Raw genomic sequence first — 20236 nt, forward strand, 5'->3', positions numbered from 1 at the left:
GGTTCTCGACCTTCCCAATGCCGTGACCCTTTAGTATGACGGCTCCTCATGGGGTGGGGACCCCCAACCATAAAATTATTTTCGTTGCTACTTCATCACTGTCATTTTGCTACTGTTAGGGATTGGGTGACCCCTGTGAAAGGGTGCTTCAACCCCCCCCCAATGGGGTCGAGACCCACAGGTTGAGAACCGCTGCTCTAGGGTCTTACGTTTTGTGCAGGGAGAGAGTGGGTGCTCGCTTATTGCTGGAACATTCTGAAACGTAAAGAAAGTGCAATGGACCCCAGATATGCTCCAACTAGAGGTGACGTACTATGAAGCAGCACGCAACACGGAGCCATTCGCGCCGTCTCCTAGACGTGTGTGAGGCATGTGACACTCATAGACGCATGTGCACACGCACTTTGAAAGGAGATGTCAGGACACTGCCCACAAATACCTCAGGGTGTAGCACGTAAAAAATAAGGGCATTTCCCTGCATATCCAAAACATCGATGTCATGCTAAATAATTCTGTAATGCCATCTAAGATTAGTCTGTATATACATTTTCCCACTGTTCCAAATATGCATTTTATAGTTCCCACCTCTACCTCCTGAATCCAGCTGAGGATCTTGCATGGCATTTGATGGTTATGTATTTTTAAAAACCTCGAATCTACACTACTCTTGCTCCTCTTCCTTTTCCCGTGACTCTGACTTTTTTGGGGAGGTGGGTGGGTAGGGGTGGACTGGTTTTAATTTCAAATAGACACGTGTCAGTTTTCAGTATATCAACACAGTTGTCCTGTTGGTGCCTTTCTCTCTTCCTCCCTCTTCCCTCCTTCCGAGTTGACCCCCAACGAGACCACGCCGAAAGCACGTTCAAGCCCCTAAGTTGCAGGACGCACACCTAACACACCTCACAGAAGGCTCACCAATAGGACGCCCTGGGCGAGGAGTGGGCTTTTGTAAGACCAGCATGGCGCCAGCCTGCAGAATAGAGGGAGAACTCGCAGCCAAGTGGGGTGGCCTGTGCACCCCAGCCCCAAAGAGGCCGTGCTTCCGGAGAAGAGAGATTTTGCAGACAGGTTTTGTGCAGCAGCTGTTCGCGATTTTTCCGGCACTTTGAGCCGTGGTTCTCTACCTTCCTGATGCCTAGACCCCTTCATGCGGTTCCTCATGTAGTGGGGACCCCCCAACCGTAACATTATTTTCGTTGCTACTTCATCACGGTCATTTTGCTACTGTTAGGAATTGGGCAACCCCTGTGAAAGGGTCATTCGACCCCCAAAGGGATCGAGGCCCACAGGTTGAGAACCTCTGACTTTGAGCGGCAGCAGCGCCAGCCCAGAGTAGGACAAGAAGATGAGTTTCGGAGGACTGAATCCCGGTACATCGTTTTCTCTTCTGCCTTAAAAAAAATTTAAATAAAGGCAGAGGAGCAAATACGTGGTTACCCCCAAGAGGGGCACACTCCATTCTGTGAGTAGCTGGGGCGGGAGAAAGGAGGGTCAGCGCTGTGACCCCCAGACCCGGGGATCTCAGCGGACTAATTGGTTTGGTCCTCCCTGATGACAGGAAATTAAAGTCACCTTGCTCCTTGCTAACCCTTCTTGGAATCACCTTTCCGCTTTGTCTGATGCGGTGAGGCTTCCCACCCGGGAGCCTTTCCCTTGGCTTTGTTCTGTTCTCTGTAAGGCAGGTCCATACTTCCTTCGATGGAGTTGCGAAGTTCCCTTCCAAAGTAAGCGAGGGTGGGACAAGAGGGCTGCTTCTGAGCTGTGGCGCGGTTTGGAATGTGTCACGTATGGTTGCCACAACCAGAAGCACAACAGGGAACTACAAAGTGTGTGTCTACGTCACAGGTGCTTTCAAAGACACTGGCACCGTGTGTGCGCACGGTCCCTGAAACGTCGCTCCCAAAGGCACTCAGCCCCTAGCCTAGTTGAGATTTCTGGGGAGAGAGGAGAGTTTGGAACATTGAAAGGGAACAAAGCAAAGACGTGTGTGTGGTGTGTGGATGTGCGTGGGTGAAAGAAGAAGGCATCTTCCAGTTAAGATCTGCCCTCAGTTTAAAGGTCGGCCAGCAGGTGACCTTGGTGGGGTGTGTGTGGGGATTTCAGAGCAGTGGCTGGATGGGATGGGGTCCTCTGCATCCCATTTAGGTCAGGTACAGTCTAGTCCAGTATCCTTTGTGGGCAGCGGGTGTGCTTCTTTGGTGCCCTTTCAGTTTGTCTTTCAAATCACCCATTGGTCTTTCCCAGCCTGGCTACTGCCTCCTTGAGTCTATCAGGAAGAATCTTGATCTCCGCCTTACGTTTGTCTTCTTTGTGAGACAACTTCTCTGCAGCAGCTCGCTCAGATGCGTCGACTTCTGGCCTACCAGTCTGATCTGCTCATCCATCTCTCGGCAACAGAACTCGCCGAGCTCGGCGCTTTCCCCTGTGCGTCCAAGCCCCCGTCAGGGACCACCAATTTGCCGATGACCTCCTCGGACTCCCAGTCTGCCTCTTCGGCAGTGTGCTTCCCTTCTTTAAGTTGGATTTCCTGAAGTTCCGTCTTCTAAGGCCTGGGTCTCGGTCACCAGCATGCGTCTGTCACTCTCAGCAGCAGCGTCGTCTGATGCCTCCAGCTTTTGTAGGGCGATGGCCAGGTGCTCCCGAGAGAGTCCAGTCCCCTCCCATCAGCCAGCTGCATCCCATGGCTCTAGGAGGCCACATTTCCCCCCTCCACTTCCTGCTGGAAGTGCCCCGCCCTCTTGCCAGCGTCATCTACCCGCTGCTATGGAACCTGGATCTGTGTGGTGGTTCCCCAAGCGAAGGTGCCCACCCAGCTATTGCCCACACACCTTGCCTCCGCAGCCTCTGCTGGGTGTGTCGGTCGCTTCTCACTGCTGCTTCCACCCGCTCCACCCTGAAATCTGCACTGACCGTCTGAGGAGCTCATGCCAGGTGTCTTATGTGTGCTAATGTGTATACATTTCTTTTTTAAAGTGTGGCTTGTTAGGGTGGAAGTAGACCATTCGTTTCCCATCTAACAATTTGTACACACGTTGTTCCGTGACGTTTGCTGGGATTCCCACTTCCTCCCTCGAGCTCCCCGGCTAGGAGACATCCTTCTTCCTCACCCCTTCCCTCTGTGTGAGCGTTGTGTTTGAGCAGATGCTGGTCCTCCAGTCTTAGGGGGTTGGTGTCTTGAGGAGCATGTTTCCCACAGGTGTGGCTGTTCACTTCACAGGCCTGTCTGTATTTCGGCTGAACGGTGGTCTCCAGGGACAGGGTCAGTTCCAGACTTAAAGAATGTCTAAAGGCTGCAGAGGAGCCCTGTTAGCATAGTGGATTATGTGTTGGGCTGCTAACCACAAGGTCAGCAGTTTGAAACTACCGGTCGATCTTTGAGGGGAAAGATGCAGCTTTCTCCTCCTCTGAGTATTTACAGCCTCGTTAAACCCACAGTGGAAGTTCTGCCCTGTCCTCCAGGGTCACTGTGAGCCAGAAGTAAGTCAGTGGCAGTGAGTTTGCAGGTCTCGGACATTCTGCTCATGTCTTATCAGACCAGCAAGTCTGGTCTTTCTTAAAATGACGTTGAGGTTTGTCCTTCACCTGTTCCTGTTCTACCTAGGGACCCTCTGTGGTCTAAGTGGGGGTGGTTAGTAGTAGCAGCCAGGAACCAGCTACACCTGGCTACGCCTAGGCTGCTGGGGGGTCCTTGATCGCTCGTCCCCTTTCTCTTCAGTCTTCTTTTATCTGGATGGCATCATCCCAGTTGTTGTTTTTGTTAAAGGTAATTCTTTAAAATGTTTTATTTAATTAACATATATGTATATTTATCACATCACTCCATTGTCCAATCACATCAAGCAGAATTGTACAATTGTTACCACAAGCAGTTTCCAAACATTCTTTTCCTACATGGTCTCCATGCCTCCACCACTGAACAACACCCCCCCCCCCCCCCGCTAGCCGGCATCATAGGGGGGAGTGTTAGCATGGGTAGACTAGAGGAACAAATCCAGAGCACTTATATGTATATAAGAGAACGCTTTATATCAAAGAGCAATTGTATATTAAGAAAACAGCCTAGCCCATTTTAGATCAAGTCCATAAATCGGATATTAGCCCACATGTCCGATACCAGTCTATAAATTCCTCTTCAGACTCACACAGCACATGCAATGATGCCAAATACAGGAAGATCACAGGCCAGTGGGTGGAAAGGCTTGTGGATCCAGTGGTTGTAGAAGCATCTCAGCACTGGCATGGGTCTCCATGTGGCTCCTCCAGCTCCACGACTCTGGCTCCATCATTGTAGCTCCATGTGGCTTGTCAACAGGAATGTCTCCAGAGAGAGAGTGTGGTCGTCTTCTCAGGAGAAACAAAGGGACTTTCCAGAATCCTCCTGGTGGGTATTACCTTGTGACCTGATTGACAGACTGATCTCTACCCCTTCAAGTTGACACATTGATTATGTAACTGCCACAGACCACCCCTTGTCAACTCGATACTTTCACACAACTCTTTAGCCATATATAGTTTTTAAACAAAACAGTAATAAAATCATATCTGTACCTAAGAGCATAAAACTAAAATACATGCAATTCAATGTGTGTCAGCCTCATTTAAACATAACATTCTATAAGTAAACAAACCACAAGATTCTATGCCTAACAACTGCTGTTAAGTGAACACCTACACCATAATCCTGTGAATATCCTCTCCCACCTATGAAAGTCTGTAAGTCAGCCACTTCTTGCCTTTGCCCTCCCCATCTTGGGATGTCCAATTTCTATACTGCCCTCTTACATCGACTCAGTGCTCTGAGGAGACAGTCATATTCTTTGATGTGAAGAATCTTCATTCAGTTGGAACCTTGTGAGTCCGCATCCATTAGCAAAGTCAGATCAGGACAGACCCTCCATAAAGTCAGCAGCAATATGCGCCAGTTATTCTGATGTTGAGCTGGAGGAGACACGTGGAGACCCATGCCAGCGTTGAGATGCTTCCACTGCCACTGGCTCCACGAGGCCTGCGAGCCTGTGACCCGGGATCTTCCTGCACTTGGCATCATTGCATGCGCTTCATGAGTCTAGAGAGGAATTATGGACTAGTATCAGATATGGGCTAATATCAGATTTAAGGACTTGGTCTGGACCGGGCTGGGGTGTTTTCTCAAGATACTATTGCTCTTTGAAATAAAGCTTTCTTATGCATATATGAGTGTCTGACTTTGTTCTCTAGTCAACCTGGAATAACACAGGGGGATCTACTGACAACGTTTTAACGCTCCTCTGTCATTTGGGGTTTGCTTTTCCTCGTATTGTTCCATTTGTGCGTGTTATCCTTATGCTTTCTGCAAACTGGCAGTTCAGTATGGAGTCCTGGCTATGTTTGAATTGCCATTGCAGCCACCAGAGACTGGGGCGTCCTGCACTGTTCTCCGGTTACCCACTGCTCGGGCTGCTGGGAGGGTTGGGGCTCTGACTGCCTTCTGATTAACCAGCGCTCTCTCTTGCACAGGATGAACTGACCGCTGTGAATGTCAAACAAGGCTTCAACAATCAGCCTGCCTTCAGTGGAGACGAACATGCCTCTGCCAGAAATATTGTAATTAACCCATCTAAGGTAATAATGCCCGTTGTCTTTTTCTGGGGAAGCGTGTGCATGTCGCGGTCGCCTTGGTAAGTATTTAACGCTGATACATTTAGACATGTGAATTATAATCCATGTTGGGACAGCTTCCAGATCTCGGGTACAGATGTCAGTGCTGCCCCAGGACCCAGTCATGCATGTTGCCCTTCTTTGGTGGTCATGTCTCCTTTCATCTAGAACAGCAGCTCCTACCATTTCTGTGCTTTTAAAACACAATTTTTCACGATGATTAGTTTAGAAAGGTCCCGGCTGGTTATTTGTCGTCTATTCTGGTCAGATGGTCTAGATTTATCCAGTTGCTTCTGAATAGGAGCATTTCATTTCTACGTCTTTGGTGGGAATACTTAGGGGACAGGTGTATGTCTTACCGCCTCACCTCCGGAGGAAGGACACTGTGTTAGGCTGGGCTGACGAGAGAAAGACACCCAGGGACACGCCGCCATGTGTAAGAGAGAGCTTTGCACGTATGCTTCGTCAGTCTTCCTGGGAGCGGGCAGCCTCACCTTTGTTCCTGTGGAGTAGCTGTTGGCTTCCACCTGCGATTTTGTGTTAGCATTCTAACCCGTGCCTGCCAGTGCCACCCGGGCTCAGTAGTGTTCGTAGTACCGCATTCTTGTTATCCTGTTGATTTCGGTTGGCTCTTTTGCGACATCTCCTGTGTTGGTTGCTCTTGCTCACCCTCCATTCCTCATCACCATCGGAATCCAATTCACTCCTCTCTCCTTTCCGCTAAAGCGCAGGGTGCCAGGATTTTCAGTTGTATCGTTTTCATTTGGTCTCTGGTATCTTTTTTTGTAGTGTCTGGATACTGTGCGTGTTTAGTCCACCATGTTGCCGGAAGTCCTGTCCACAAATTTTTTGAAGTCATCTCGTAGAGTTGATATTTGACTATTCCAATTTTGTAGCTTAGTAATGTGAAACAATACGGAAATATTTTCTGCAGATAGTCTGTTGTCCTAACAATATTCTTACTTTTGAGTTTTTCTATAATACTCTATATTTTTAACTTTTGATAGTTCTTACATTATGACCATACTTTGTAGAAGCTATTTGTGTTCTGCATTTTAATAATGCCTTCTCATTTTGCATGACCTTTTTCCCTTATAGCTGAAATGGTCTTATTGTTAATAATTAATACTTTTTCACTCTTCATGTGCAAGAATGGATTGAACCAACAGTATGAAATAATTAGCATGCGACCAGTGTGTCACACTTGTTTGCTGAGAGGCTGCAGTCCTAGTTGAATATACAGCTTCTGTTTTTCAGGATAACTTCCCAGAAGCATAGTATTTGATCGGGGAGCATGAATGCTCTGTGCCTTTTGATCCACACTGCCATATTGTTCTCCAAGTTGCACTGAGCTTTATGTCAACTTTAATAACATGGCAAATGAAAACAATGTCCATTGTAGCTCCTCTTGCTGCCGTCATGCTCAGGAGAGCATCTCAACAAATAGGGCAACCTGAGCCGTAGGGGTTATACTTTATGAAGATGAAATTTATAAACTATAATGTAATCTATAAACGCTTCTTTATTTTTTATTAATTGAATTCTTTTCAAAATAGTTTGAATGGATAAAATAATTTAAAAAATGGTAATGTATGCCCTGTTTGAGGACGTACAAATTAGAATAAACCAGATGGACAGAAACTCTGTGTCCTTCACAGAATGGTGGAACATGCATCTTTGGACTAGCGATCTGAATTCTAGAGATTTACTCTCGAACTATACTTGCACATGTCTTATGTAACAAATGGAAAGGGCTGTTCATCTAGACGTGATTTGTGACAGTAGAGATTAGCCCAGATGCTCCAAGTCTTCTGAGCGAGTCGCCTGCTGCCCAGCCACACAGTGCTGTGTGACGTGTCTGTAAAAATGAGCGAGGAGGCGCTCTGGGCGCCGATGGGGAAAGCGCTCAGACGTTTGTCAAGTGTGCTCAATAACCCGTTCGTACAAAAAGGACTTAGGTGCACAACTCAGGTGTTTTCCTCATGTGTGCTCACATCCAGAAACACTGGAAGAACACGCAAAAAACTTACCTTTGTGCTTCCCTGGAGGCAAGCATTGGGACTTTGGCAAGGAGACTTTTTACCCTGAACTATTTTGTGCTTTTTGAAACTCCAAAAAATACAAACCCACTGCCACAAAGTAGATTCCGACAAGGCTGTACATCGTTAAGGAGGCACACCGCTCCACATTTCTCCCATGGAGAAGCTTGTGGGTGAGAATCACCTATCTGCATGGCCCCTCCCTGCCGAGCGCTGACCACTGCACTGCCAGGACTCCTCCCTTTTGGTACAGCGTGGAGACCCACATAGTTGCTAGGTGAAGATTAAATCAATGACCACATCTAAGAGAGCTCCCCTCTCCTCTCCTCCCTCGGTTTCTTGGGAGTTCTGACTTTGTTTACAGCACGCAGTTGTTCACAAGATTGGTTTGCAGGAATTCAATATGCACTCCCTCCATGCTGTATTGCTATCATTAAGTACATTAGAGAGAGTATAATCATATAATGGTTGGCTCAGACTTGAGAACAATTATACCTTTGTTTATTATAATTAAGCAGCTTATATACAGTTGCAAAATAAGATACCTTTTAAATATAAAACAAATCTACACAGGTAGGTGTTTGGTGCCCTCCCAGCAAAGAACAAATATCAATCGAGAAATTTAAAATTAAACGTTTGGGCGGCCGTTGGCTACTTGATCACAAACAATCAGTTTGCTTGCAGTTTTGTCCTTAGTTTATTCAGGGTTCGGACACTGTACAAACATTTGTTTCCCATAGCCGTCACCGAGAGGTTTGTCTTGGGTTTTTTCTGCCTGCCCCTTTCTCCCTGAGTACTCAAGATTTTCATCCCCTTTAACACCCGCCCACCAAAAAAAAAAATTTCTTTTTATCATACATACACCGCAAGAGTCAAGCAATGCCCATTCACTTTTTAAAAAACATAATATCTTTTCACCTCGGCACATAAGCCTGGCCGGTTGCTTATAACTGTGTTCCAACCTGTGGATTGTCTGTTGGCTTCTGAGCACGAAGGTGTCATTCTTTCTTGTCATCCCCAGAGTAGGTTATCCCTGGTGTGGTTGCCAGGGAGATTTGCTCACCTGGTTGGTGTGTTTATTCACAGTTGCTTACTGGAATATAGTTTGAAGGAATTCCCACGGGCTGAGATGTGATGCTATTCTAGGAGTCCTGATAATTCCCCCAAAGTTTTCTTTTGAATGTTTCCTTGATTCTTAGGTATGACTTCCTTCCCTTCCAGCCAGTCCCTTCCTCGCCGGCCCTTCTGTCCTCTGTATTTGGTTGGATTAACCTGAAAGTGATATAGTGATTCACAGATGCTGCCTCTGCTAAACTTTGCCCCATTCCAGAGCAGGTAGCTGTGGCTTTGCTTGAAGCTAGGGCTCCATGCAGGTGTATTCTAGATCTGCCCTCTGCCTCTGGACCCAAGATAGATGACATCAGAATCCACATTTTAATAAGACTCAGGATCCACACAGGTGTATTCTAGGTCCACCCTCTGTTTAGCTACCCTAGATAAATTACATCAGAATCTACATTTTAATAAGACTTGGCTCCACACAGGTGTATTCTAGGTCTAGCTGCTCGAGATAGATGACATCAGACACCTACATTTTAATAAGACTCGGGCTCCACACAGGTGTATTCTACGCCTACTCTCGGCCTAGCTACTCTAGATAGTTGACACCAGAATCTACATTTTAACAAGCGCCAACCCCCAGTGAATCCTACAGATACAAGGGACTATTATGGGATGAAACCATTTTGGCACCTGCTTGAAAACCACTGTGTGCATCCACCTGGCAGCCCAATGAAAAACGCTGAACACCTATTTTAAGCGGAACCTTTTGTACTCTGCCATTAAAAACGAACTGCGTTTTGCTAGACTCGTTTGCCACAGCACGGACTGTAAACACAGAGGAGCACCTCTCCATCGACAGGCCCATTAAAACGAGGCAAGGCCGCTGAGTAGGAACTGGGCGGTGTCTTGGCTCTCGGCTCCCGCCTGCATCCCATCTTGGGGAAGACACGCTCTCCACGTGGGTGTGAAGAAGAAAAGGGAGAAAGTGCAGCCGAAGATGAAAGCAGAACGCATCCTCTTGAAATTTACTCGGGGTGTAATTAATTTCGTCTTGCCAGAGATTTCCAAGGCCTGTTCTTCCTTTTTTTCCTTTGAACTACTTAATCATGGAACAGGTGCGATGAGGCTTCACATCACATTAGTACCAGGAAATCACAACTCTCGGCTCCAAGGGCTTCGAGCGCTCTTTTATTTTAAGATGGGCTATATGAAAATTTTCAATTAAAGAAAAAAGATAAAATATGAAGATGAGCTCTTAAGATAGGTACTGATTATTGCCTTTAAATCTATCCCTTATGTTTCTATAGATTGGAGCGTATTTTAGCAGCATCTTAGCTGAGAAACTGAAGCTGAACACCTTCCAGGACACCGGGAAGAAGAAACCTCAAGTCAACGCGAAGGATAATTACTGGCTGGTGACCGCGCGATCTCAGAGTGTCATTCATAGTTGGTTCTCTGACTTAGCAGGAAATAAGCCGCTTGCGATTCTGGCCAAAAAGGTATGAACGCTTCCTTAAGTTGTTTCGGTATGGGTCTTGTAAGGAGCGGTTTGTGACCACCTTCAAATGTATGCTTCTTTCCCCCCAGCTCTCCCCAAACCCAAGCCCCTCAGAGAAGGCATGCGGCCTCGATGGGCGATTGCAAGCGTGCCGCCTTCCCCTGTATTCTGGTTGCAGGTCGCACCTGTGTGTCATGTGCTGCGTAGGTGGTTCTGATGCATCGCAGCCTTATAGGACACAGTCAAATTGCCGCATAGGGTTCCTGAAGTGTTCATCTTGAGGGAAGCACATCCCCTGGTCTTTGCTCCCACAGATCCCACAGAACATCTATAAACCTGAAAATCCTACACAGGAAGCAGCTGGTGTGGACTGAAGGCTGCCGTAAGAGTTCTTGCCCCTCCCCCAGCCCCCCCTGTTAAATTTTCTGTTTTCTTAGGTCAGTGAGTTCATGTATCAGAGTAGTGGTTCTCAACCCACAGGTTTAGGGGGTCGAATGACCCTTTCACAGGGGTCGCCTAAGACCATCGGAAAAACATGGATTTCTGATGGTCTTAGGAACCGAGACACCGTTCCTCTATCGTCTCCAGGCGAGTCCGCCCACATGCAGATACGCCCACAGAGAAGTACCCGGCGTGAACACTGTGACCCATGCTACACCATGCTTCCAGACAAAATTCCATTGATTTGTCATTAGAAATAAATATTTCACAATATAGAATTACATGGTTGTTTTAGTGATGAATCACTGTGCTTTGATTATGTTCAATTTGTAACAAGGAAAATACATCCTGCCTGTCAGATATTTACGTGACGATTCGTCACAGTAGCAAAATGACAGTGATGAAGCAGCAATGAACATAATGTTATAGTTGGGGTCACCACCGCATGAGGAGCTGTGTGAAAGGGTCTCGGCATGAGGAAGGTGGAGAACCATTGGTTTAGAGAGACCCCTGCTTTGGCTCAATATCCCCCAAAGTCACCATCGTTGTGCTTTAAGCTAAGTCTCCTTCCTACCGAACAAGATAAAGATTGCGATCCGATGGGTGTTTATTCCTCCAAAAAGTTTTCCAACAGGACGGGTGAGTGTGTAGATCGTTTTATTGCGAGGGGGGGGAGTTCTGCCTTCGATCCTGTTCCCGACACAGGAAATAATAGTAATGCAGGTTCAATAATCCTGTTGTCTGAACAACGTGGAGACATCCTGTGAAGTGTAAGTAGACGAGGACCCTCCTTCTTTAGTCCAGGTCTCTGAGGTCTTGCAAGCCCTCTGGTCCCCCTATTGGTCTGTTCTCATCTCCTCTGTATGCCCGCCTTCTGTCTCTGATACTAGGTTTCCAGCGACCGGCTTAACACAGCCTCAGTGGAGGAGAGCGTCTCTGTATTTCTCTTAGTGATTTAAAAAACCGAAAAACTACTCTGAAAACAGTGCTTGTACTTTCCTCTGGCTTTATTTTACCTCGAGTCCTACCATGGTTTTGCTTTTCATAGATTTCCGCACTTACAGACAACTGAGATTCTTGAAAAGTCCAGCAACCTGTGCATCCTCCTCTACCCACTTGGTCCCACTGTGTCCCTTTGGGCTGAACCGAATAGCCTTTCATTGCTGGAGGCGAATATCCCCTCTGTGGTCCCAGGGTGGCCCATGGCTTGTACGTGAAGGTCATGTACCCTAAGGGTGTGTACTTCATGATTGGATGATGTGCTTTTTTTGAATTTACTAATACACCTTAGTTTCCATGTTAGTCACTCCCGTGCAGCCAGCTAGATGTCTTGTCTTTTTTATGTTTCCTATAAGCCCTTAAAATGCTGAATAATAAAAATAGTATTTTCTGAAAGTGAGGAATTGGTGCCTTTACTTCAGGTGTGAAGTGGTCACTCATCTTTTCAAAGGAAGATGAATTATAGTGCAGTCAATTAGCGGTTGTACCGCTCTTATCAGGAGCTGCCCCTGGCCAAGTCAGGTGTTCCTCAAGTTAAAAAAATAAATCCAAGGGGATCATCTCTAATTTCTTGTATTTATTGACGAGATCGCTTAAGTCGGAATGCTAGTTGGCTTTCCTGCGAAGGTCCCGAGACCTCATACAGCTCTGATCAAGGTTTCAAAACCATTTTTTGCAGCGGATCGGATCAAGTTTCTTGACCTGGATTTCCATTTCACTAAAGCTCCGTGTTGCTTCAAGGATGGAGCTAGAGAGAGGCCAGCCTTAGCCTGCCAAGGGCCTTTTTCATTCAGTCACGGTCAGAGCTGAATTTGGAAACGGACACTCGGGTCCCCGGGGAGATTCTTCCAGCCCCGTACGGCCCACGCTTCACGTGACTAATGTCTGTGGTGTGTGGAGTTTCCTGCTGTCCTTACCTGCTCAGCCAGCGGAGCGCGTGCACAGAAACGTGCCTCTCGGGGAAAGCTGATACGGGACAACCCTTTTGTGGATGGCACAGCAGCACCGCGAGGTGTCTCCGTTTTCTTCCGGTGCTTACAGGCAGCCATCGCTTGATTTAGAGACCAGACAGCTGCCAAGTAGTTACACAGACTCCGCAACAAGTTAAAGTTAGATGATTGCTTTACTAAACCTTTAACCCATTACTGTAAGCAAGCCATACATCGGTCGCGTAAACTTTTTCCCCACATCTTCCTGAAATCGCCAAAAATGATCCAATGGGCAGAGCCAGCAGTAGGTGTCTTCTTCTTTAATTTAGGAACATAACAGATGTGTTCTTCTGCACTCTTAAAATCCTTGACGTAAGTCAGGCTTTTCTCTTAGGGTTGGGACAGAGCAAGAATCTTGCCCTTGACTTACTAATATAAGCAGACTTCCCCGTGTTCAGATGTCCCCTCGCCCCATCCACACTTGCTGATGACCACTGAGGTGTCTCGGAGATACTCGGACACTCACTTGTTTTTCGCACTTGCCAGCTTCCCAGCTGTCGATCTTGTAACTTTTTGCCAAGCTGACCTCAACACCTGGAACGTAACCCGCTGGTGTTATTCTGTGTCTGCCCCGGTGAAAAGCAGCAACCTAAGTATTGTGTCACTATTTCAGACCGTGTTTTCCCGTCTCTCGCGTCAACGCTCCAGGAGAGCTGTGCCTTGCAAGTTAGCTTTTCAGGAAGTGCTCTTGTTACAGGGTGCCCCGGGGAGCTCGGCATAGACTTGCCTCTCCCTCTCAGTTATGCTTTGCAGGGTGGCTGCCTCGGTTCCGGGGCTCATGCTCTAGTCAGCCCCTCGAATTGCCCTTCGGATACATTCTGTGGACATGCCTCGTCCCCGGGACCAACCTAGACAGCTTTTCCTTCAGCGATGGAGTCACTCGGCGCATCATTCTCAGGAATCGAGCTCGCTCTCAGGAGCCTCGCACGCGGCCAAAGCTATTTATCATAAAACAAAACCCTAGCATCACACTTTCACCACAGATATAAACAATCACAGTGCCATGGAACGTGGAATCTACTCTATCCGTGGGCCATTGCGTGTCTGAGAGATACGGGCCATGTTATGTGAAACTCGATTGTTGACCAACAAGCACCGAGCGCGCATAGAGACCTGTGTGCCCGGCGTTCGTGGCTTAGCTGTCCAGGATCCGGAGGAGAGAGGGTCAAGTCTCCAGCTTGGAAATACTTCCACCAGCCTGGGGAAAATCCTTGAGAATGGCAGTAAAATAAGCATTTTAAAAACTTTAAATAGGCGAATATGTATAGATACACACATATATCTGTGTCACATATGTACATGTGATTCTTTCCCTTCATTCTCAACCATTCTGTGAGGTGGACTGGGCTGGCGCGATCACACATCGTAAGCAGAGAGACGGGCCTGGGCGGAGTCCTAACTAATGTCCCCTCTCGGGGGCAGCGGGGCTGCTGGCTTCCGGGCCATCCTGCTGCAGCACAGCTGGCACCCCCTCCTGCGCCATGCCCCCTGCACTCATGATGCCCCTGGAGCGTTTATACGGAATGGTAGAAGAAGGAACGGACTCTTTCAGAACCTTTCAGCCAGCGGTGGTTCTCAGCCTGTGGGTTGTGACCCCTCTGGGGAGGGGGGCTGTCGAATGACCCTTTCACAGGGTCCACCTGATGATTCATCACAGTAGCAAAATGACAGTGATGAAGTAGCCACAAAAATAATTTTATGGTTGGGGGGTCACCGCACCATGAGGGACTGTCTGAAAGGGTCGAGGCACGAGGAAGGTGGAGGACCACTGCTTTAAGTGGTCCCTGGGGGTCTTATTTTGCGATATTGTACCTTGGTGGTCTGGGAGCAAGACTGAACAGACTCCGAGTACCTGCTTTTTCCATCCAGAGAAGTTCATCATGGCTATTTCTAGCTCCTTGTTGAATAGGTAGATTCACGGATCCGCCGCTCTAGTCTATGTGTTAAGTTCAGGGCTCCAGGCACTTTTAAAAGCGTGCTGGAAGTCCGTCATCCTTACGACGTGTTCCTATCAGAAAGCTTCCTCCAAAAAAAATGTCCCAGTAAAATGACTTAAAAAAAGAACGGTGGCAATGTGTGTACAAATATGTCTGACACAGTTGACATATGGATTGTAGCAAGAGTTGTAAGAGTCCCCAATAAAATGATCTTTAAAAAAAGGTGCCCCAGTGAAACACAGCCCAGGCATGTTTCTGGCTTGGAGGTGAACTTTTGGGTGACCGTCAACAATTTTTTTCCCCACTTTGCATTTTCGCTGAGTGGCTTTCAGCTGGAAAGTACTCGGTTTGTAAGTAAGAAAGAGCTCACGATGCAAGTATGACCAGTGTGCGAAATTAACAACTCTGACTTACCCCCCCCGCCCCCCAGGTACTGAAGAGCTTTAAAAGCATCCCCTCGCTCTCTCTTTCAGCTGTACGCTTTGCTTGCAAATCCACCCAGAACATCCTCGCGGGCCGCTCGTCGGCGTGCGGTTCCCGTCTTTTGCGTGAGCTCCCTTTGGTCGGTGCGCGGCTCTCGTAAACACAGCTGTGACCGTCTCTTCTCAGGTCCCCATCCTTAGCAAGAAAGAGGACGTGTTCGCGTATTTAGCCAAATACTCGGTGCCAATGGTGCGAGCGACATGGCTGATCAAGATGACCTGTGCCTATTACTCCGCTGTCTCCGAAGCCAAACTGAAGAAACGCCAGACAACGGACCCGAATCTGGGTAAGTGGGCGCCGTGGCACAGGGCCTTCCACCCCCACTCTCTGCCTCCTTTCCGGCCTAGTGGCGGAGGTGGGTGTACAGGGGGGCGGGGTGGCATTGGAGAAAGGGTCCATGGTGAGGATCCAGGTTAGATCACGGTGTGATGGGGGAGCCTGCCCTGGGTCACCTGGCCCCAGAAAGCTGATGCCACCGGCAGGGCCTGATGGTATCACCCCATAACGTATCCTGCAGCTGGACGCTGCTTTCCCAACACAGCATCTGGCTCAGACCACTGTCATCTCGTGTCTGGCTGCCACTCCGTGCCTTACCTGTAGTCTCCACAGAGCGGCCAGACTGTGTCACATGCCTGTTTAGAATGACACGGGAATGTCTTACTGCACTTCGAATGAAGATCCAGACTCCCGACGTGGCCACTTGGACCTTCATTCATCTGCCCGTCCTTTACTCGGTTCCCGCCAGGCTAGCGCGCTCTGTCCCCCTGGTGGGCCGGCCAGCGCTGGCTCCTTCCCTGGGCTCTGGGCATGCTGCGCTGCGTGTCTGGCTTTCTCTGCGCTGAGCTAGTCGCGGGCCTCCCTTGTGCCCCGAGGCTTTGGCTCACGTGCCGCTGCCTCAGGAGGCTTTCTTTGGCTCGGTAGTGAAAAGACCATCACTTGCGTTGTTGAGGTCGGTCCGTGAGCGGCAAGCCTTTTTGCCCTTTGTCATCACGTTCCGGTGTGGGATGTCGGGGTGCAGTCCCATCGGCCGTGTCCCGCAGCCACCACTGTCGCCTGCTTCTAAATGTTTATCGCAGAAACCCAGTGCCCCTTACCTAAATTCCCTCAGCCCCCCCCCCCCCGGGAGCCACTAGTAAACTTTGGTCTCTATGCACATGCCTGTTCTAGGTAGTTCATGTGAGCATTCAAAGCACTTCTGCCTGTCTGAAATGATCTTTAAGACATGTTTGTGTGGTGCTCACGCTGTGCATGCCTTCCACGCTAAAGGATAAGTTCTAGAAGGCAGGGCCTTTGCCTGCCTCATTCACCCCCATATCCCCACTGCCCAGAAGTCAGCAGGCCATGGTGTAGGGCAGCGGTTCTCAACCTGTGGGTCGTGACCCTAGGGGTGGGGGTTGTTCAAAGAACCCTTTCACAGGGGTCGTCCGATACCTAGCAGTAGCAAAATGACAGTGATGAAGTAGCAGCAAAAATAATTTTATGGTTGGGGGGTCACCACAACATAAGAAGCTGTATGAAAGGGTCAGGGCGTTAGGAAGGTTGAGAACCACTGGTCTAAAGCAATCCACAGATTCGAAGTACTCTTTAGCAAAATATCCACAGCCCTTAAGACAAAACAAACCAAAGTCAGAAATGGAAAAGTCTATGTTGGGGGCACAATAAACTAACTAACTCAGGCTCCATAGAAAGTAAGGATGGCAACGTACGTACAAATGTGCTTGTTACAGTTGATGTATGGGTTGTTATAAGAGCCCCCAATGAAATGATTTTTTAAAGTGTATAGTTAAATTTATATGGAATTACAAGGGACCTTAAATAGCTAAAATAATCCTGAAAAAAATAAATAAGAGGACTCACATGTCCTGATATCAGAACATCTTATAAACCTGTAGAAATAAGCAACAGTGTGTTTGTAGAAGGATAGAGATGTATGCTACTGGAATAGCTTTAACAGCCCACAAATGCTCTGGAAGCGTTGATGGCAACATGTGTGTAAGTGTGCTTAGTACACTTCAATGATGGATTGTTATACGATTTGTAAGAGCCCCTAAAATGATTAATTAAAAATTTTTTTTCTACAAAAAGAGTCCACACATGAACCCATATATTAAGATCAACTGATAGTTGATGAGGATGGTAGGTCCGTCCATTCCCGGGGGAAACAATAACCGCTCAACAGATGCTCCTGGGGCGACTGGGTCTCTCATGCAGAAGAGCGAAGTCAGGGCCGTTCTTCACACCCTATGTGAAGATAAACTGAAAGCCAGCGATGTCGATAGCAGAACTCAAACAAACAAATCAGTCTTAGAAGAACGAAAGATGAAGCTTCACAAGCTTGTTTCGGAAAATAGATTCTTACATATAAAACACCCCAAACTTGAGCAACAAAATAAAACAAGGAGATGAAATGGAAGCATGGTTGTATGTCAGAGAATGATAGCGGGAGATGGAGAGCTGACACCGACCGAGCCCAAGAAGAAAATCGTCTGACATCGATTGTGGTGAAGTCGCCACATCTTCCTGATGAGCTCGAACGCTCACCCTGTATGGTACGTGATGTCTGTCCAAACAGACGGCCTGAAGAAACAGAAAAAATACTGGGAACCATATACTGGATAAGGGTATTATGTCTAGGATGTAAAAAAGAACTCCTACACCCCAACAACAAGAAACACCAGGAACTCAATCAAAAAGTGGACTCAGCACTTGCATGGGTGCTTCTTCACAGAAGATTCACAAATGACCATTATGATGGCGAAGAGAGGGGCAGTGTGAGGGACATGCAAAACAAAACCACATGGGGTGTCATTGACACCCTGTATTATTATTAGGAAAACAGAAAACAAGAGTTGGTGAAGAGGCAGAGAGCTTGGAACCTGGCCCATTGCTCGTGGGCATTCGACATAGCAGGGTCATGTGGAAGGCAGGGCGGCAGGTCCTCAGAAAGCTAGACATAGATTCAGCCCAGGACCCTGCCATGCCTGTGCTAGGTCTGTACCCCAGAGAGTTGAAAGCGGGAATTCAGAGAGTGTATGCAAGTGGCCCCAGCCATGTGACACACAGTGGACAAAAGTTGGAAGCAACTCAGGTTGGTAAATGGGTCTTAAAAAAGTACATACATCCGATGGACTACCATTTGGCCGTCCTGTGAAATACTGTGCCAAGGAAAAGGAGTCCAGACACCGTAGACTAAATACTGTGTGACCCCACTTATGTAAAATGTGTCCGAGAGCCAAGTGCATGGTTTATTCGTCGCTACCTGGCCTGGAGAAGGAGCCTTGGTGGTGTAGTGGTTTCGGGTTGGGCCGAGATCCATAAGGTCAGCAGTTGGAGACCACCAGTGGCTTGGCCAGAGAGAGAGGAGGCTGGCTACTCTGGTAAAGCCTTACAGCCTTGGAAACCCGCAAGGCCAGTTCTGTTCTGCCCTGTCCACTCCCTATGAGTCCGGATTGACTCCATGTCAGAGAGTTTGCAGTTTTGGGGAGACCCTGGGCTGGAAGGAGGGGGACATTGGGAGTCACTCACTGCCTCAGGGGGATTGGGCTTCTATTTAAGGTGATGGAAACCTGGGGAATAGGATGTCTTCCCAGATGCTTCTCAGCAACACTGAGAGTGTGACAGCGTTACCTGACGTGGCTCAGGCATCCTTTGTTACAGCTAGTGTGCCACAAAGGATTAAGAAGATTAAGAACATGAACGCTAACGAAGAGCCCACAAGGAATTAGTAAGTGTGCCCATGTCCAGGGAAGAACAAACAATTAGAAACGGAGAGGAAGCCATCCCCGAGGCTAACAGTGGCTGCTTGCTCATTAGGCTGTTATTTTCATCCTGCCCCGTGTTCGCTCTTTATTTTCCTCTCCTGATACCGATATTCTTTTATTTTGGTGAGGGCACAAAGAACCCCCCCCTTTTAAACCACCACATCCTCATTATAAAATTTTCTATGGGATCCAATAAAATATTTGCATGTTTGGTCTCTCTTCCCGACCATGTTTTTCCTTCAGCGATACGTGGATTCGTAACTTTGCTTCCCGTTCTTATATATGAGCACGTCTGCTGCATTCGTTAACCAGTTCGTGCCAGAGTTTGGGTATCCGAGTGCTTACTAGCTGTGTTCGTCTGGGGAGGCTAGAGAATCAAATTCATAGACACTCGTATGTGTGTAAGAAAGAGCTTTAGCTTGACACACTGGGTGAGTGTATGGATTGTGATAAGAGAGGTAAGAGCCCCCAATAAAAGTATTTAATTTTAAAAAGAGCTTTATATCAAAGAGCAATTGTACATTGAGAAAACATCCCAGTCCGGTCCAGATCAAGTCCATAAGTCTGATATTAGCCCACATGCCCTATACCCGTCCGTGTATCCTCTTCAGCCTCACGCAGCACATGCAGTGACTCCGAATGCAGGAAGAGCACAGCCAGTGGGTGGGGAGTCTGTGGATCTAATAGCATTTGAAGCATCTCAGTGCTGGCGCGGCTCTCCACGCGCTTGCTCCAGCTCGCTGACGGTCTCCACAGCAGGAAAGGGAAGGCCGAGAGACTGGGTCTGGCCTCCAGCGAACTGTTTATCTCTATGGAGCCTCCAAATGAGGTCATCAAGCTGGGACCTGATTGACAGGCTAGATTCCACCCCTTTGCTCAAGTCGACAGGAGATGCTGTCACTGCCACGTTAGCCACCTCTGCCTGGGTAACTCACGGGCGCCCGAGACTTGGTTTTGTTGATCTGAAACCAAGCTGCCGTGAAGTCGACTTTGACCTGTGAGGGCTGCTGTGTACGGGGGCGAAAGCCCGTGTGTCCTGATCCCTTCCCATGCTTGGTTCTGAATCAGGCTCGTGTACCCCAAAGTTGCCAGTGGCTGATTTGGGGAGGGAGAACCACTGTAAGGTGCCGGTCATCGTAGCAACACACCAGTCTGCTGACAGAGGGCGGTGAGTCCTTGCACGGGAGGTGAGAGATCTGCCAGGGGCTTATCTGAAACTGGACAAGGATGAGGGGCCTTCCAAAAGCCAACTGGGGGGCGGGGGGGGGAATGAGAACGCAAATTCACAGTTGATCTTTCGCACCCTTTTCCTTAGAGGACCGCTTAGGGAACGCTATATTTCCGGGAAGGAGGTGGGTCAGGCCCGAACCGTGCCTTTTTCATCCTCGTC

General features: G+C 48.1%; 1 protein-coding gene and 1 pseudogene across 2 annotated transcripts in view; one reads left to right on the forward strand and one right to left on the reverse strand.

Annotated features, from left to right (window-relative positions):
* Positions 1-20236, forward strand: part of MED12L (mediator complex subunit 12L) — a 375484-nt gene that overhangs the window by 37613 nt on the left and 317635 nt on the right. For both annotated transcript variants that reach the window (XM_075555944.1, XM_075555945.1), the window contains exons 3-5: positions 5497-5601; positions 10046-10237; positions 15212-15371. In XM_075555944.1, the coding sequence (XP_075412059.1) occupies positions 5497-5601; positions 10046-10237; positions 15212-15371 (457 nt within the window). The remainder of the gene's footprint in view (positions 1-5496; positions 5602-10045; positions 10238-15211; positions 15372-20236) is intronic.
* Positions 2224-2926, reverse strand: LOC142454173 (uncharacterized; annotated as a pseudogene).

This window comes from Tenrec ecaudatus, chromosome 8 (assembly GCF_050624435.1).
Source record: "Tenrec ecaudatus isolate mTenEca1 chromosome 8, mTenEca1.hap1, whole genome shotgun sequence".
In the NCBI taxonomy this organism is placed as follows: domain Eukaryota; kingdom Metazoa; phylum Chordata; class Mammalia; order Afrosoricida; family Tenrecidae; genus Tenrec; species Tenrec ecaudatus.